Source organism: Macaca fascicularis, chromosome 5 (genome assembly GCF_037993035.2).
Source record: "Macaca fascicularis isolate 582-1 chromosome 5, T2T-MFA8v1.1".
NCBI classification, from domain to species: Eukaryota; Metazoa; Chordata; class Mammalia; order Primates; family Cercopithecidae; genus Macaca; species Macaca fascicularis.
The window spans coordinates 45,553,190-45,571,384 of record NC_088379.1 but is presented as its reverse complement, the minus strand read 5'-3'; the positions used below and the strand labels follow the sequence as shown (position 1 = coordinate 45,571,384).

General features: G+C 32.7%; 1 protein-coding gene across 2 annotated transcripts in view; it reads left to right on the top strand.

Annotated features, from left to right (window-relative positions):
• Window positions 1-18,195, top strand: part of GABRG1 (gamma-aminobutyric acid type A receptor subunit gamma1) — an 84,859-nt gene that overhangs the window by 29,430 nt on the left and 37,234 nt on the right. The window contains exon 3 of one of the 2 annotated variants that reach the window (XM_005554807.5): window positions 13,053-13,120. In XM_005554807.5, coding sequence (XP_005554864.1) covers window positions 13,053-13,120 — 68 coding nt within the window. Of the gene's footprint in view, window positions 1-13,052; window positions 13,121-17,775; window positions 17,909-18,195 lie in introns of those variants that run through there. The other variant, XM_045392307.3, reaches the window with a different exon arrangement.

Genomic DNA, 18,195 nt, shown 5'->3' with positions numbered 1-18,195 from the left:
GACTATTAAACATATCATTACTGGTACTATTTTAATCATTTTTTCTTATTCTTTGAGTGTGTGGTGTATGTCAGAAAATCTGCTGAATTTGAGGATTATTGGTTGGAATGGTCACTAATGTTTTGAGGAGTTCACAGTCTGAAATAAGAAGAACGAAAAAAAATGTAATTATTTTCCAACTGCTACAACAATATCTGACAGAGTTTTGATAAAACTGCCTAAGACTGAGAAATACTTCATAAAAGAGCTAATATTTGAAAGATAAGATATAGAATAATGACCATTTTTACAAATAATGAATATTTTACACTCTCATTTCCAAAATTATAATTTTTCATGCCATATTGCACTGGGTAAGACTAGAGTATAATGTTGAATAGTCTCAAATTGTTTCTGATACCTGGTAAAGCAATCCCTATTTCCCTAGTAGGTATGATGTTTGCTTAAACGTCTTTTTTAAGGACAGTTTTTTTCTTTTTTTTTGTTACATTCTCTTCTTATTTTGCTAGGGTTCTTTCTTTCCCTACACATCTACAAGTATGTGTGATGTGAAAACACAGTCTTCAAAACAGGTTTTTTTCTGAGTATATAAAAATGTCAGAAAGCTAGAGAGAAATGTGTTTAAGAAACTGAACGGTGATAGGGAAAAGAAACAAAAGGGAGAATTTTGTGCTCAACCCTGGCATCATATATTAGTAGTATTTGCTATGTATCTATATGGGCAGTGAATTTCTTGCATTTAATTAATGTTTGGTTTATTTTAGTATTTTGGAAGTTTCACGTTTTTGTTCTAGTTTTACCTTCGTACTTTTAATAGCCTTAGTCTTTCATTTATTAGCTCTTTATTCAGGATTCTCAGTTGTTATTGATATTATTTAACTCCCACATACTGTCCATACAACAATTAATGATCTTTTTCTGTTTTCTTTTTTTCCTTCTCCTTTGCTTTATTATTTTTAATTACATATTTGTCACAATATGTACTATTTGCAAATTTGTTTAACAGCATTTTCCCAATCTTTGTTTTAGTCTTTGGGCTCTATCAATGTATGCTGGAGGCTATATTCTTTAGGAAGCTAACACAAGAACACAAAACCAAATACCACCCATTCTCACTTATAAGTGGGAGCTAAATGATGGGAATTCATGAACACTAAGAAGGGAATAGCAGACACTGGGTGGAGGGTGGGAAGGAGGGGAGGAGCAGAAAAGATAACTATTGGGTAATGGGCTTCATACCTGGGTGATAAAATAATCTTTACAACAAACCCCTATGACATGAATTCATCTACGTAACAAACCTTCATGTGTAACCCCGAACCTAAAATCCAAGTTAAATAATAATAAAAAAAATTCTTATCATTGGTCTATTTTGCTAAAGTTATTTTAGTCAGCTCTTTATTTAGTAGATTTTTCAGAAAGTTGTTATATGTAAAAATTATTTTTCTATTGATTTGAAACTTGAAGGGCTTAGTGGCTATATAGAAAATCCTCAATTTATGTTTTCTTCCACTGACTTTTCACTTTCATAGCCTAATCACACTGGTAACTTGCTTTGTGTGTTATTTTTGAAAAGTCTAATGCCAGTCTGTTATTCAGTCCTTGTAATTTACTTAATCTTTTTTTTTTCCTCCTGCAAGCATTTAAGATTTTTTAAGAAACCTTTCAAATGAAGTATTTTCTTAGTATATATTTCAGAGTTGTTCAATTTGGGTAACCGTTTTTCTAGACACTGTTAAATTTTTTCAAAATGTAATTTCAGGTTTTTTTTTCAACCTTGGGAAAAGGCATTTACTTACGTATGTATGTATTTATTTAGGAATATAAAGTTGAATATTTGTTCTGTTACATTGTTTTGGTTTTCTTCTTCATGAATTCCCACTGTAGGTGTGTGAGTCACACTTTGCCTGCTTTGTATCTGCACAATATTCTCTGTGACTTTCTGACTTCTCTTTATGTCATTTGTATTCTCTTCATTTTTTTCCTGCCTATTATTAAGCTGTTTTAGTTGATTCATTGGTGACCATCATAATTTTGTCTTTTTCTTCTGTTTTTTTGAAGTTCAACCAATTCTTTATTTATTTTTTCCTTTTTGTGTATGTGTGTGTGGGTGAGAAATGTATTTATCTTGCTGAGTTTCTGAATTATTTTATTCAAGGTGATTTTTTTCTTATTCCTAAATTTTTGTTTGAATATACTTAACTGTGGGGAGTATTTTCTTACAGTTTCTTCTGCTTATTATTTTGTGTAGGAATTTTCCACAATTGATTTGTATTAGATCTTGATATCTTATTTCTGCAATAACTATTTTGTCCTTTTAATTTTGTGGTTTGTGGGTGTTCTACAAGATCTTATCTTATTGATGTATTTTAATGTAATGATAGCAAAGTTCAGACTGTGGATTTGACTGTGGTCGGGCAGAAATTCTATTACCTCCAATTCATTGATTCTTCTGTTACTTGTAGAAGCATGAGGTAGTCCCCTTGACTTTTCCTTGTCACTATACAATTTCCTAAGCTCACTTCTGTTTTTGTTTTTGACATTTTTCGTGGCCCAGAAACAACCTATTTTGAATATCACTCTTTTATATCACACGTACTTGTAGATCCTTTTCCTCTTAGTTCTTGTACTGATCTCCAATATGTTTAAATACTTTCGTATTAATGGTATACTTACTTTCTTCAGTGGACTTTGGGATCTACCTTAGGTCCATCACTGACTTGCTTCTGTCTTATACAAAGCCTATTTCAGGCTGCTGTGCCCACCATAAACTGTTGCCTTAGAGTAGAGGTGAGACAATGTTTGAAAGATTTATTTCTACGATTTGGTATTTGGGATTTTATTTGTTTGCTTATTTGACTTTTATGCTCATTTTGAAGTGTGGGCATTTTTTTTCTTCAAGTTATGCTGAAGACTTAATTTTTGTTTACTTCTATTTTTCCGTTTTTTTGTTTTTTTATACTTTTTGAAGGAAATATTGGGAGATGAAGACACAGGGAATTTATGTAAATTTTCTCATGTACTGCTTTAGAGTTTTACAATTTATTTCTTTGTAATTTCTACTTTGTCGTATGCAGTAGTTAGTGAATATTGTTTAATTTTAAAAATTAGCCGGTGTTCTATGTATATTTTTGTTATTGATTTCTACATTAATTTAATCTGGGTCTGAAAACATACTTAAGTCAGATTTGTAATTCTTGTTGCTCAAATAATCTATACATCTACTGAAAGAATTGTGTTAAAAATCTCTGACTACAATGGTTGAGTTAGCCTTTTAAAATTTTTTTAGCCCAGTAAGATTTTGCTTTATACATATTGAAATTGTTTTAGGTACACACAAATTTAGGACTGTTATATCTCTTTTTAAAAAAGAAGTTTAACTTTTATTTTTATGGATACATAGTGGATGTTTATATTTATGGGGTACGTGAGGTATTTTTATATACAAATACAATGTGTAATAATGACAACAGGATAAATGGGGTATTCACATCAAGTGTTTATAATTTCTTTTTGGTACGAACATTCCAGTTATAATCTTTTGGTTATTTTTAAATGTATGATATATTGTTATTGATTGTAGTCATCCTGCTATGCTATCAAATAATAGATCTAATTTATTCTATTTGACTATATTTTTATACCCATTAACCATCCCTGCTACCCCACCTCACTACTCTCTGGTAACCATCATTCTATTCTAACTATATGAGTTCAATTGTTTTGATTTTTAACCCCTACGAATGAGTGAGAACATGTGATGTTTGTTTTTCTGTGCCTGGCTTGTTTCACTTAACGTAATGTCATCCAGTTCTATCCATGTTGTTGCAAATGACAGACTCTTATACTTTTTTTGTGGCTGAATAGTAATCAATTGCATACATACACCACATTTTCTTTGGGATGGTTACACCTTCTGTTAAATAACAGTTTTATCATTAGAAAACAATCATTCTGGTCTGTAGAATACATTTTGCTGTAACATTTAATTTGATTGATATTATATATCTACATTTGTTTTCTTTGAGTTATGATTTGACTTTTATTTATTTATTTTTTTTAAGATGGAGTTTCGCTCTTGTTGCCCAGGCTGGAGTGCAATGGTGCAATCTTGGCTCACCGCAACCTCCTCCTTCCGGGTTCAAGCAATTCTCCTGTCCCAGCCTCCCGAGTAGCTGGAATTATAGGCATGCACCACCACGCCCAGCTAATTTTGTATTTTTAGTAGAGACGTGGTTTCTCCATGTTGGTCAGGCTGGGCTCGAACTCCTGACCTCAGGTGACCCACCCGCCTCAGCCTCCCAAAGAGGCTGGCATTACAGGCATGTAATGGGATTACAGGCATGAGTCACCACTCCTGGCCGATTTGACTTTTTAATCTTTTTTCATATTTTAGTTTTCAGCATTTTTGTGTCCTTCATTAAGTAATTTCTTTTTAGGAAATATGTATATTGCTTCCGTTTCCTAGTCATCAAGTCTGACAATTACTTTCTTTTAAATAGAGTGGTTAATGCAGATATGTTTAAGGTAATAATTGAATATTTTGTGTTAAATCTACTATCTTTCTATTGTTTTCTGTTTTGTTAATCTGCTTAATTCATTCTCTACTGCTTATATTTTTCTCTATTTTTCCCTTTTTTGAATTAATTAAATGTTTGTAGTTTTATTTTATCCTTCTATCGTTGCATTGTATACATATTCATTTATAAGTTTTAGTCAGTAAAATATGCACTTTATTACATTTAATCAGAAATCAGTAATTATCATAATTCAAAGAAAATTCAAACCTTTTTCCATAAACTACAGAATCATTTTGCTATTATGTCCATATATTTTATTCTATATTTATCTGAAATGCCAAAAGACATGATTATTATTGGTTTTAGGTGTTTAAAAGCAATTAACTTATACCAATAAATTATGCTTTCTGGTGTTAATTCCTTTCTTAAATACCCTATTTCCACTTATAAATATATTGTCTGCAGTATTTCTTTTGGTGCGAGTCTCTCGAAATGGAATATTTCAGTTTCATATGAAAATTATTTTGTATTGCCTTCATTTTGAATATTTCCAATGGATATGGAAACCCTGTTATCTCCTTTCCAAACTTCATAAATATCACTCAATTTTCTCCTGACTTTTACTATTTCTGTTGGGGAGTCACATTTCAACATTAATCTTGATATTTTGAAGATAAAATGTATTTTATCTCTGGATAACTTCAACATTTTCTTAGTCTTTGATTTTCTACCGTTTTATTTTAGTGTCCCTAGATTTGTTTTGTTTCATATTTATATTGAGGAGTTTATAGGACCTCTTGAATCTGTGGGTTGAAACATAGCTGCTTTTGAAATTCTTGGCCTGTATTTCGTCAGACATTTTTCTTCTGTCTCAATTTCTCTGCAACTCCACTGCGGGTATGTTTGACCTCTGCTGTGTCATTACATCTCATACGCTCTTCTATAGTTTTCTCTCTACTCTATTTGTGTTTCAATCTGCTCTTTATTACAGACCTCATTTCCCATTCAGTGTTTCTCATTTGTAGTATTTACACCCAATTTTTATATCATTTTCAGGTATTCTATAATATTTGCAATCTTTTCATTTATTTTCTTATATATATATTAACTGAAGTTATTTTAAAATCTTTGATCATTACAATGTCTTATAACTTGAGTAACTTTATAAAATTTTATTTTCCATTGTATCTCTCTGTTTAAGGTTATGTGGTTGTATTTCATGGAATGTTTCTTAATTTCATGTTGAATGTGAGTAGGGTATGTGAAAAATAATGGAGATTCTACATGGTATTATTTTCTTCCAGAGAGGACTTAATGTTGTTTCGATAGTGAGATTGAGTAAAGAAAATCACTGTCATTTGGTCAGAACTAGCATAAGTTCCTTGCTAAAACTTTTATTTTGCCTAAGACCCAACCATTTGAGATACATGGACTGACAGCCTGAGGTTTGTTCCAGGATCCTCTCTTCTTGGTTGGCTAGACATCCCTAAAATAGCTCAACTCTCTTCATGTTGTTTTAGATGCTTAGGAGCTGCTTATATTTGGTTTGTCAACATCACATATGTACAATTTAGAAAACAAAAAATGCCTTGAGGGGAAATCACATGTAGAATGTTCGATTAAATTCTGTGTGTGTGTGTGTGTGTGCGCGCGTGTGTGTGTGTATTCCAGGGAAATCCTAGCTGTCTTGATAGCCCTTAATTTCAAGTTTTGTCTCTCTAGCCAAATAAAAGAGCTAAAAGTTCTAAGCTGATCTGTTCTGTTCAGTCACTATTGCTGTGCTGTCAAACAGCAAATATATCAAGGGGAAATAGTGGCCAAAGAATAATGTAGAACTCATCTCATTTTCATTATTTTCGGGAAACTGTTACATCAAATTCTAGCTATCTGGTTTGCTGTGCTTTCTTCACTATCTGTGTGTTTTTATTTAAAAAATGCATTTTATAGTTGTCTTTATGGTGGTGGATATTTTGATATCAATTAAACAACAAAGGAAGCATCAGAAGTCTGTATTTCTGTTTTACTCCTTATACTCTACTATAATTATTTTGTGTCTGTTTTCTCTAATGTAAGTTCCCTAAAACTATAAATCACTGTATTCTTAATTGCTAAATCAATGCTTAAAATATAAACCAGGTTCTCTTAATATTTACCAAGTATTTGTAGAATAGAATCCATTGTATATAGTCTTTTTTAGTCCATGTGTATGTATTTTGATAGTTGCCCTGCTCCATGAGTTTTGCAGTTTAAGTACATTTATTTCAGATCAAGCTATAAATGTTCAAATTTTATATCCACTTGGGATAGCATCACTGTGTTTAATACATTAAGTTAAATATGTCCTGGATACCTTGATAACTGTATCATGCATAGTGGCATTTTTTTCTGTGCATCTGACTGTATATACATCATAGGTGACTTAATGTTGAAATAATTTTTGTATGTATAGCTTTCTGTCCAAAATATGTTTTAGTAACCTTTGTCTTTGGTGTTGCTATGAAAACTCATATAACCAACTTATTGAGGTCTTCTAAACTTAATGGAGAATTAACATAAAAAGGTTTTGTTCATCCAGTTAAGCTTCTATTGCTTTATGATGAATATCATAAATGATGATGAATATCATATGATGAATATCATGCAGTGGCATGATCACAGCTGACTGCAGCTTCAACCTCCTGGGGCTTAGCTTAGCTGATCCCCCCACCTCAGCCTGTGGAGTAATTGGGACTAGAAGCATGCCACAGCCCGCACAGCTAATTTTTGTATTTTTTGTAGAGAAGGGGTTTCACCATGTTGCCCAGACTGGTATCAAACTCCTGAGCTCAAGTGATCTGTCTGCCCCAGCCTCCCAAAGTGCTGTGATTACTGGCGTAAGCCACCATGGCCAGCCTATTTTCCTACTTCTTAACAACTTTTCAAGTAGATTCTATGACTTTCCAAACAGTTTCAGTTATTTAAATAGTTCAACCTAATATAAAAAATTTAATATCCAGATTAAAAGACATCCTCTCCTGAGACGCAGGGAAGATAAGCCCCACTAGGGTGACACTGTGGGAGTCGGAGGATGGTAAGAAAGGGAGTAGTGTGGCCTGTTGTTTTATTCCATCTCTTTATCTCTTCTGTGTTTCTAGTGATGGGGACATGGGGGAGATATAAAGAAGACTAGTCTACATGTTTTAACTGGGCATAGTTGCAACCTTAGTCTTGTTACTCGTTACTTCTTTTTGGGATAACGCCAACTGGCCTTAGGTGTAAGTTAAGGGCTAGATGTGTAAATAATGACTTTTATGGTTAGGAAGTATAAATAATTTTTGTTGTTTTTCATAGGCATTTTATTGGCTCAATTCCCTGGCTTAGGAAATCTGGATGCTTATCTGTATCTTCCACCTGCCTTAACTCCTTTCAGCAGCAATCTAGTCGGAAGATACGTGCTGCTGCTGCACAACTCTCTTGAGGTCAAAAATCCTGTGAGATGCTGCTAACCAAGTTATTTTCTTTTGGCATGCTTTATAGCCACAAGAAAACAAAATATCCTAAAAGTGCTGAAGAGTAGATGTGCAGCTCTTCCTCTGCTTATTCTTCTTTAAGTCCTATCACTTCTAGGTTTCCTTTTCCCCGATCAGGTATGGGAGCAAGAGCAGGTTGCCAAATCTGCTGCTTAAATGTATATTTAAGTAGAGAATGAGAAACCAGTCTTCAATTTTCCTGAGAAGACATTCTAGGGAGTACACACACACACACACACACACATACACGCCATTTAAATATAGATATATGGGGTTTGTTTGTGTGTATTTTGTAGTGGGATATACACTACATGACACCTGTATTTAAGGTGCAAAAAGTAATTTATAATGAAATATTTGACATTCTATATGAAAATGCTCAGGTTTAACTACACTGAAGGAAATTATGAAGCTGCCATATGCTTGCATTTATACAAAGAATGACTGTATATTAGAAAGCCCACATAAATCAAGAGATATAAGTGTGTCTTATCAGTGACTCCAGTACTATGAGCAACATTGTAGTTGGTGATATGGCTAGGTAAAATGGTGTAAAACATTTTGTAAAATTCAGAACAAAATAAATACCATCTTCCTGTGTTTTATTTTTCAGGAATTCCTGGCAAACACAAAAATACTTCGTGGTTACATGTAAAGAAACTTATCTTCTAGGTTCAGACTATAAGGCATACTGTTTTATACTGTTTTACCTATAAGAATGCAAGACAGGATATTCAAAATCTTGTTAAATATGGGACAATTTTTCATAGCATATGACTGTTTTATGAAGTTCTAGGACTTCATCCACTAAACACTATTACTAATAATCCCAATTTTTGTGACGAACACAAACAGCTGCCCAGAAATTTTCAAAATAATTTACAGGAGACATGGTGTTCTCATTGAGAACCACTGGTGAACATTGTTCAGTAAAACTTACTGAAATGATAGAAATGTTGTTCTGCATTGCCCATTTTTGTAATCTCTGGCCACAAGTGGCTGTTCTGTACTTGAAATGTGATCAGTGTGCTTATGAAATATTTTTATTTCATTTAAATGCAATTAATTTCTATTTAAATTTAAACAGCCATATGTTTCTACTAGCTATAGTATTAGCTCAGCCGTAAGAATCTACTTATCCCTATGCACCTTTTCATCCATATATATCTACATGTAACCTGGGAAGGTTGTCAAGTGGTGTTTGACATTTCCTTGTTATTTAAGGCCTCAGAAGTATCTAAACTCAAGCTTGGCATCTATCTTTGGGTCAAGGACTTCTGCTGTATAGTCTAGGGAAACTGGAATGTGTTAATCATACTTATTTCAAAGTCTATGTGTGATATGGGCCTGGAGTTTTCCTTCTTGGGACATGTTTATAAGCTCTACCATTTAATAACTATAGCCTTTCTGTTAACTAGATCAAGATTTTATTTTTCTCAATTTTATAACCTGTAACATTATTTTCATTTTTATTTACTTTTGAAAAATTGATTTCCTACTGACTTTTTCCTGATTCATGGATTATTTTGTAATGTTACCTAATATCTAAATATTTGGGGATTTTTAAATATATATTTTTTGTTAATAATTTCTATTTTAACTTCGTTGTGGTCAGAGAATATACTTATATTATTTCAACCTTATATAAGCATGATACAATAATCAAAACCAGGAAGATAATATTGATATGTTACTACCAGTGAATACTTGGCCCCACTTCCCAATTGTCTCAATAACATATTCACAGAAGGATGATTCAGTTCAGAAATAATACCAAATTTTTGTTGCTACACTGGTGAATTTCAAAAAATATAGAAGAAAGAACTACTATAAGTCTTACACAAATTCTTTCAAAGAAATAGAGAAAGGATACTCCACTCATTTTATTAAACCAGCAAAATCCTGATAACTAAACCAGACAGGGATATTACTAGAAGAAAAATTATACACTCATATCTCTCATGAATGTATCAGTTGAAGGAAACAGTTGGTACATTTATGAGAAGTGATTATTTGCAGATAAAAACAGTTGTCTCCCTGAATAAACTTTCAGAAGATCTTCATAGAGGCTGCTCTGCCTATGGAGTAGCCATTCTTTTATTCCTTTGTTTTCTTAAAAACAACAACAACAACAACAACAACAAAAAACACTAGCTTTCACAATAAAAGAAAATATTCATAGAAATTTGAGTAGTTAGATAAAAAGTAATCTGTATATGGGCAAGGACCAGAAGACGGTTCAAAAACAACCAGTTGTGTAAGAGTGCTCACCTAGGTGGTTGCTTCCTTTCTTGGAATTGTACGTATGTCATTTACGAACAATAATATACTCGGTTGAATGAAATATTTAAATTTGAAGTAAAATTTATATAACATAAAATAAAGAAAAAAATTATGTATGATAACTTCAATATCTGAATAAGTGGGACTATTTCTCTTTTTTAAGGCCTATTCTGTGACAGTAAGAAAACCTATAAAACTCTACAGGATTAGAGTTTTTAATTGACCTAAATTAATTTTAATATACAAAAGTGACCGAAAATCTACATAATCTGCTAAAGGTATCTTAGTTAAATTAGAATAGTGTGTCCAAGAAAGCATGATTAAAATCAATTAGAAAGAAAATATTTTTTAAATCTATTGTAGTTTATCTTTTCTCACTGATATACCAATTACCCACCTCTACATTTGGCTCTCCTAATTATTGCCTTTGCTACTTGGAATTTGAATGCTGAAACTTCATTGATCACACTGCTTTTCTCTTTTTAAAATTTTAAATTTTTCTACCTGTTTCTATTTTCTGGATGGTCTTTAAATTGCCCTGAACCTCTATTCTTTCTATATACTGACTCCCACTGGGAGAATATCTACTTATATCCTGTGGAGCAACTTAAAGCAAAGTTCTTAGAATAACAGCACAGAAAGAAACCTTGCAAAAATAATCCAGTGCCATCTCTACCTGCCTTCACACACACACATATGTGTGTGTGTGTGTGTGTGTGTGTGTGTGTGATTTGCCGTGGCAGTACATGGTTTTCCCATGCATTGTTATGCTATTGCAAAAAAGAGATCTTTAATCTCCATGTGTGTTGATGAATTAAACATAGTCTGTGCTTACTTTCAAGATGTTATTTAGAGTCTGGAATGACAATTCTCTGTTAGTTTTATTTTTCTAGTTTTAAATTAAAATATAATATTTTAGTTTTTGAACATCACTCATATCTTGCAATTGAATAAACTTTGGATTGAGAAAATGATAGTACTAAGAAAGATTACTTAGTCATTTCCAAGAAGTGAATATTTATGTAATATTACTCGTAAGTATTGTTCATACTATGAATCAAAGCAACAATGAGTCATTATTAAGAAGCAATTACAGATTTCTGGGTTTTTTTCTTAATTATATTTTAAAGCATGTCACCAGTCGTGATTTCAAAACTAATACGAAATATTTTAGTCTACTTTCCGGTTTATTCGTCTTTGTGGGTTGGTGCTGCAGAGTCAAGGATCAGATCAAATAGCATGTCAAGTTTACAAAATGGTAAACAGAATAACTCAAAAAGATTTGTCAGAGCTTTCAAATACATATTTAACAATTATTAACTAAGTATCATCTATATTAGTAGCAGTATTGGACTTACTGATGTGATTCTTCTTTTGTCTCATTCTGGGTGCACTTGCTGTATGCACATCATAAAATACTTCAGTGTCTCTCGTTCTATGTAACTCATGCCAAAATGCCAAAGTTAATGTTTTTCTAACGTATATGTTTATCTTATAATTGGCTAAGAAACGTTGATATCAGGAAACCAAGACAGTTAACTTATATCTATAACCTTCGACATCATAAATGTAGAAAACATTTATACTCTAAAGAAAATTGTCCCAGGAACAATTTCTCTCTCAATGTAGACAATGTTCAGCTTTGAGTATGTAAAATAAAAGTAGGCACTTGACATTTGCTGATTTATCAGTTTAACTGAAAAAAAAAGTCTTATTATATAAGAATGGTATATTGTTTATATCAGTTATAATCACTTATAAGTGATAATCAATATACTTACAAATGGAACTAATAAATCTATTGTCTTGTTTTTAATTGACTTTCATAAAAATCATTCTGTTAATCTAACTATAATTAGCTTAATTTTATATTTATTGGCTATAATTCATAGCTAGTCAGAAACAAATTAGAAACAGTTAAAGCAACTCATCTCAGAAGTCATCAGTCTATGTTACATTGTAAAACCTTCCATAAACCGTATGACCTACTTTTATTTAAGATATCTAATTGATGGCTAGCAAAGGAATTGCATTTTCAAGTATTGTGTAGATCTAGAAACATAGTTTTGTATACTAAAATTAAATCTGTGTTATTAAATATGTATGCCATATAATAAAATTTTTGCTTGAGGAAAAACAAACTCTGTAAGTGTCGTGTGTTTTATTAAGTGTATTTTTAATTGCAAGGGGTAAAAATAGTATTCTAAAATTTGATAGACATTGTTTTGCAAAATGCTTCACATTTTTCACTGAAGTTTGGTAGCTTGAGGGCTCTGTCAGATTGAAAAATGCCAAGATCTGGAGACTGAGACTGAGTAGATATTCAGTCTGGCAGACTTGTGTGTGTATTTAAAGAATAAGTACACCTTGCCTGGTCAATCACAGCGTTGCGATTATGAGTGAGAAGTACCCTGTCATATAGGAAACATGGATGAAGTTTGAAAAAGATAACTGAGCATGAATGACTAAAAACATGCCACAATAACAGAAACTTTCAGTCTACAATGTCATTTTTCTGCATTGTCTAATGTGCTTTATCTCTATATAATTATCTGTGACTGATCTGCAAAATGTAAAGATTGTTTTTATAATGGCTACATTTTCACATTTCATAATAAAATATGTTTTATGATTGAAATGGTAAGATGTAAGTAGTTATTAAGATTTCTTTAAAAATAAGATTTATTTAAAACAATGTCTAATCATATCTTTGACCATTCTTCTTGTTGGTATTTTGCAGTGAGGCCCACAGTAATTGAAACTGATGTTTATGTAAACAGCATTGGACCAGTTGATCCAATTAATATGGTGAGTAAGAAATACTAAAAATAATTATCTGTCATTGAGATCTCTCAAGTGTATACCTCCAAAATAGAATTTGTATATGAGTAATTTTTTATACTTAATTCTGAATGAATTCAGATCAACATGTACAATTACTTTGTGCCAGGTATTGGCAACTGGAGCTAAACTACACCTGTATCTAAGAATCAGTGTCTTGTTATTCCAATGTGCTGTGTTTGGTAGAACTATGCAAGGGCATAACAGATTATCATCTGATCCACCAAGAAGAGGTCCCTGAAGAAATCTGGAAAGAAAAAAATCAGAAAGCCTGAGGGGAAAGTAGTCAATCAGAGAGAGAAAACAAAGGACTTACTGGCAGAGAAAGCAGCATGCATAAAGTCACAGAGGAATGAAACAGCCTCATAAGATCAGGGGAACTTCCAGCAATTTGATGTTACTGGAATACAAAGTGCAAAGTAAGAAATTGAGGCAACAGGGATATTGAAGGATCCTATTAAGGACAGTCTTGTAAGCCATCGTAATAGGAAGCTTGTAAAATGTATTATGTATAAATTATATCCCTTGGGATAAGAGAAATGACAGGAAATATTTTACCAGGGGAGTGTCAAAGGCAGATTTACATTGCTTAATACATTTCTCTTATAGTAATATAGAAGATGGAGGTAAGAGTCCAAGTTAGGGTTACAGAGACCCATTACAGTTTATTGTATTAGTCCGGACAAGAGATCTTCAAGGGCTTACTTACTGCAGTTGCAATCAAGTTGGAGATGACAATAATACATTAAAAAAATAGGTAATTTTTTGAGAATTTGGTGACTTATTATGTGTAACCTGGCTCCAAGGTGTAGAAACGAAGATACTTTGAAGATGGTAGAGTTATTATCCCACGTAGGAATACAGTGTAGGCTTATGTGCCCCAAATCCTCATGGTGCATTCGGGAGGAACTGTCCAGCAGCATTTTGCCTTATAGATCTGCTATCAGGGAAGATGTTAACACAAAATATAGATGTAGATGAGAAAGAGAAAGAAGACAAGAAGAATATAATAAAGCTTAAGACATCAAGAATGTGTGAGATGATCTAAGAGAAGATTCAGATTAAGACGATCGCAGATCTGAGGACCAGATGGTGTAATGAGATGAATGTATATGAAATATAGTTGCCAGAAAGAGAAGCACAGAAAGGGGACATATTCAGAAAAGTCAGAAGGGTAGGAGCAAAAATGAGAGAAGATGGTATTACAAAATCTGAGAGAGTAAAGACGATAAAGAAGGAGGGAATCATAATGAATTACAAATGCACATGAAAATACAATAAAATGGATTAGATTGTGATAACTGGCATTGGCAAGTAGGTGGTGTTAATTATCTTTGTTAGGAGAAATTCAGTTGGAATGGCCAAGGCAGGAAAGGGATAACTGGATTGTACATCCCTCCTTCATCTTCAAAAGTGGCCTCATGTCCAAACTTTTTGCCATGGAGCCCTGAGAATATATATGGTTCTTTCAGGGATAGTCATATAGTCAAGTGCTGATTTCTGGGAGCTAGGGAGTGAGTGGGAATGTAGATTTAATTTTATAAACTACTATTTTGAGAAACATGGCTTAGAAGATGAGATAAGAGTATGGGGGTAGAGAAGGTAGAGGAGAGAAGAAGAGAAATAAGGAAGGGAGAGAGAATATGAGAAAATATCAAGACAGAACAATTTAGAATAAAAATTGAGAATGTATAATATTCATTCTTTATGTTATATACATAGAATAAATAGTATTTTATTACTAATGAAGAACAAAATTAACAATGCCAATATAAGCAACAGGCATTATTTTAAAAAAGACTTTACAATGTTCAGTTCCAAACGCTAATGATCCCATTTCTGTGAGTCAGACTACTGAGTCCCGTTGAATGCATTCAATAACGTCTTGTACTCCTCTCCTTCGCTTTTGCCTTTGGTATTAGTTGGCTAGGGTTGCCATAAAAAAGTAGCACAGACTGGTGGCTTAAACAACAACAATCTATTTCTTGCAGATATTGAGGCCAGAGGTCCAAGATCAAAGCCTTGGCTGGTTTGGTTTCTTCTTAGGTCTATCTCATTGGCTTGCAGACAGCTGCTTTCTCACCATGTCCTCACATGGTCTTTTCTCTGTGTCTGTGCATCCCTGGTGTCTCTTTGTGTATCTAACTTTTCTCTTCTTATCACAAGTCATATTGTATTAGGGCCCACCCTAAAAGCCGCATGTTGACTTTAAAGGCCCTGCCTTTAAATGTAGTCACATTCTGAAGTTCTTGGGATTAAGTCTTCAACATATGAATTTAGGGGGTAACACCCTTCAGCCCGTAAGACATCTAAAGATAGTTCTCAAGTATTTTGCTGATTTTCTTCTTCATTTTAGCTATTCAATATTACAACAGTTAAGTCTTCTCTTTATTACAGGTTTTATTGCTTTACAGCTGGGGAACCTTTCTGGTATGCCTAACGGTTACCTATGTCTGCTCACTCCTCTGGTGTGACAGTCACACTCAGTTTTTCTCTTACTTGATGCAATCTTCACATGACTCTCATTAACTTTTACAGCTGTCTGCACTGATTATTGTAGTGACAACATTTTAGCCATGCCATAAGTGACATCTTTGTCACCTTAGTACAAGCAAATATGAACTGGCTGTGGATAAAATTGAATTTGAGAGGATAAAGTAATGTTCCAAGACCTAGAAGTTAGTCTTAAATTAGGGGCTAACATTCAGGGAAAAGTCGAGGCTGGGGCCAAATCTTTGTCAGGAATTTGCCAAACCTCTGTGAGATGGGGAAAACAGCCTTAAAGTGAAAAGAGAAGAACAAAGAAACAAATAGCAGACCTTAGGGAACGCATGTATTTAAGGACCTGAAAGACAAAGCTGAGATAGTAAATGAAACATCAAGGTTGACAAGAAAGTGACAAAACAATGCTGTGGAAACTAAGGGAAGAGGCAGTTTCAACAAATCTTTTTAGTATTAGTTCTACCCAAAACAAAGTAGTATATAATCAATTGATTTTTACAAACAGAAAACTTTTAATATATATGTGTAATATGTTGCATTTTTTTAACAATATGCAAATATCAGATTTCATAAAGTAATACATTGCTAAAATGTTATTTTTTTTTTGGTGGAATATTGTAATGTTTAGTTTCTAAGTAACCAACGCCTAGAGAAAATAAGACTGAGCATATGGGAAAATCTGCATTTTCCTGAATTGTATATTTTTTGTTTGGGGATTATGTTTTCAATTTGCATGAATACATTAAATAAAAACATGGTCATTAAAGTAAAGAGAAACATGATTCAAGGATATATTAGTATTCTAGAAACACTTTGACAAGAATGACTATCAACAGGCTTCTACAATGATCTTCCTATATAAAAGATTAATGTATTAATGATTTAGTTTCCCCAGTGGAGCAAATTACACACTTACACCCTTCAACAGTGATCATTTAAAAAAAACTTAATTAAATAAAATTACTATTGAAACTAGTGATACTAAAACAGGTGAAAATAAATAAATAAAAGAACCCCACGGAACACTTGATAATGTTTATTAAAAAGAAAAGCATTGTAATACTAGGGATGAATAAGAAATAGGTTATGTAGAAGATTATTTTAACTAAACAATGCAGGAAAATTAGAATTCACTTTTCATAAAATGAGCAAAATTGTTTTGAATGTGAGTGTAATCGAGGAAGCAGATTTAAGCATAATTAAGAAAGCAAGAGGGTGTCACTGCCTTAAGTACTCATGTAATTTAATTTACTAGTAAGAAACAAAATTAATATATTAGTTTAATTTTTTAAGTTAGCCAAAATTTGTTTTGCTGCAAAATGGGTGTTTCTTTTTAAACTTAGATACATAAAATAGCATTTCCATAGATTTCTGAATAATGCTTAAAATGACATTATTCTACAATGGAATATGCTTTTCTTTTTACAGTCAAAATGAGTAACAGATGCACTAATGAAGATGGGGAAAATAGAGTAACTTGGAAAGAAGCTGTTCAATTTTATATATGGTTTGATTAAAACTATCTTCAATATAAGCAGAACAAAAATATGCAATCAGAATTGAAGTGAAGAATATGTTACTAGAGATTATTAGATAAAATAGTTATAACCTCGTAACTTTTCAGATTTGGGGGAGATTATGTATCTTTACTCTTCTGAGTAAATATCTCACGATGTTGGCTGCCCTCTGACTAGCAAGTACAACACTCAAGGGCCATAGCAATTCTTTAAAGCCAAATCAAAATCAGTAAGAGCTCCAGGAAATTCAAGATGATATTATGGGTATCTAACAGGAGGCTACAGCATAAGATTAGTAAGTACAAAAGTAGCTACAACTAAAAATTCCAGGTATAATTTGGACATGAATTTAATTGTAGGAACTGGTATACCCTTATATAATCCAATATTAAGAGATGACTAATATGGATACTTTGAAAGTAAGGGACAAGGAACAACTAATAAAAACTACTTAGATCCCAGTTCTCACCTGCAGAAGTTAATTTAAATATTTTCTAACTGCAAGAGTGATATGTCACACAGTCCTAGAATATACTTCTGAAACTGGATAGAATCTTCCTGCTGGGAATTGAAACAGGACAGGATCTTCCTGCTGGAAATTCTGATTTGTCTTAGTAATGGAGACAGGGCTGAGGAACAAGGGCACCAGCTACGAAGACGACAATTTAAAAAGGAGCTGGGAAGTCACCTGGGCTGTGCTTCAAAATAACTGCCTGCTGGAGAGGACTACAAGAGGGTGAGCAGTAGGCAAAGAGGATCAGGCAGACTTAGCAAATGACAGAATGCTTTCTTTCTGGCCTGCGCAGAAATATGTAACAGGAATGTCCATTTTCAGAATTTTTTTAACAGAAAACAAAAATCTAATTGCTCTCTACACAAGGAAAAAATATCTTTTTAAACAAAAATGTATGTAGAGCTACAGAAATCACAATTATTATTTATTATAGAATGTAAATAATGGATTTTTCTCAGTAATAATCATTTTTCATTCACTTAAGTGAAATGGTCAAGTATCCAACCTTA